The 945-nt window shown below is 38.9% G+C and overlaps 1 protein-coding gene across 1 annotated transcript in view; it reads right to left on the bottom strand.

The window, feature by feature from the left end:
* Positions 1 to 945, bottom strand: part of scai (suppressor of cancer cell invasion) — a gene marked incomplete at its 5' end in the record, with an annotated part of 45167 nt that overhangs the window by 27164 nt on the left and 17058 nt on the right. The window contains 1 exon segment of the mRNA XM_032539411.1: positions 96 to 194. Coding sequence (XP_032395302.1) covers positions 96 to 194 — 99 coding nt within the window.

The raw sequence follows: 945 nt of genomic DNA, 5'->3' as shown, positions 1-945 counted from the left end.
AAAAAACTGAAGCAATTTATTATATCCAAGCAAAGGCATCAAGTACTTTAAAACTGCAACTGACATTTAAAAAAATAACAAAAAACAGAACATACCTGTCTTCTTTGTTGACCTGATAGTAGTAGGAGCGCTGACGAATGGCTGAGTAGAATGAAAAGGCCTCATTCAGGTAACTTGTTTCTGAGGTACGAAGGCTGTCAATCAAGATTAAAAAAAACAGTTGTATTACCATCTCTGGAGTGGAGCATATTTCAATACATTCATATCATTTCCGTACACTTTAGGCTGAGAATGTTTTAAGTCATAAACACACCCCCTTACCTATATTCCACTTCCCTTTTGCACTTTATGTTGAGGCACTGACATGTACGAAATGAAGTAGCTTGTCCGCTTAAAGAGACACCCACGTAGTCTGAGCGACCAAGGCTTGTTTTGCAATCGTTACTGTGATTTTGTGATTAAAATAGGGAACACACAGTTTCCCACCAAACACAATGGGCCTAACGCGAGAACACACGGAATTCCATTCTCAAATGTAACACTTTAAAGTTTCTTTTCTTAAAGTAGGGCTGCAGCTATTGATTATTTTAGTAAAATAGTATTCTACCGATTAATTGGATAAGAAATACTTTTGCTTTATAGTAAAAAGCAATAGTAAATATTCAAAAGACAGGTTTGCATTTCAGAAAAAATAACATTTTTATTGCCTAAATTGCATACAATGACAGGGATATATGCCAATATTTTAAAGTACAAGCCAAATGTGGGCGGCTGTGGCTCAGTGGTAGAGAGGTTGCCTGCCAATTGGAAGATTGGGGGTTCAATCCCTGGCCCTGTAGTCTCATTTGGAAGTGTCCTTGGGCAAAACACTGAACCCCGAGTTGCCCCCGGTGCTGCGCTATCCGAGTGTGAATGTGTGTGAGTGTTTATCTGATGAGCAGGTGG

Source organism: Etheostoma spectabile, chromosome 16 (genome assembly GCF_008692095.1).
Source record: "Etheostoma spectabile isolate EspeVRDwgs_2016 chromosome 16, UIUC_Espe_1.0, whole genome shotgun sequence".
NCBI lineage: Eukaryota > Metazoa > Chordata > Actinopteri > Perciformes > Percidae > Etheostoma > Etheostoma spectabile.
The sequence above is the reverse complement of the archived record's forward strand: the minus strand, read 5'-3'. Positions and strand labels throughout refer to the sequence as shown.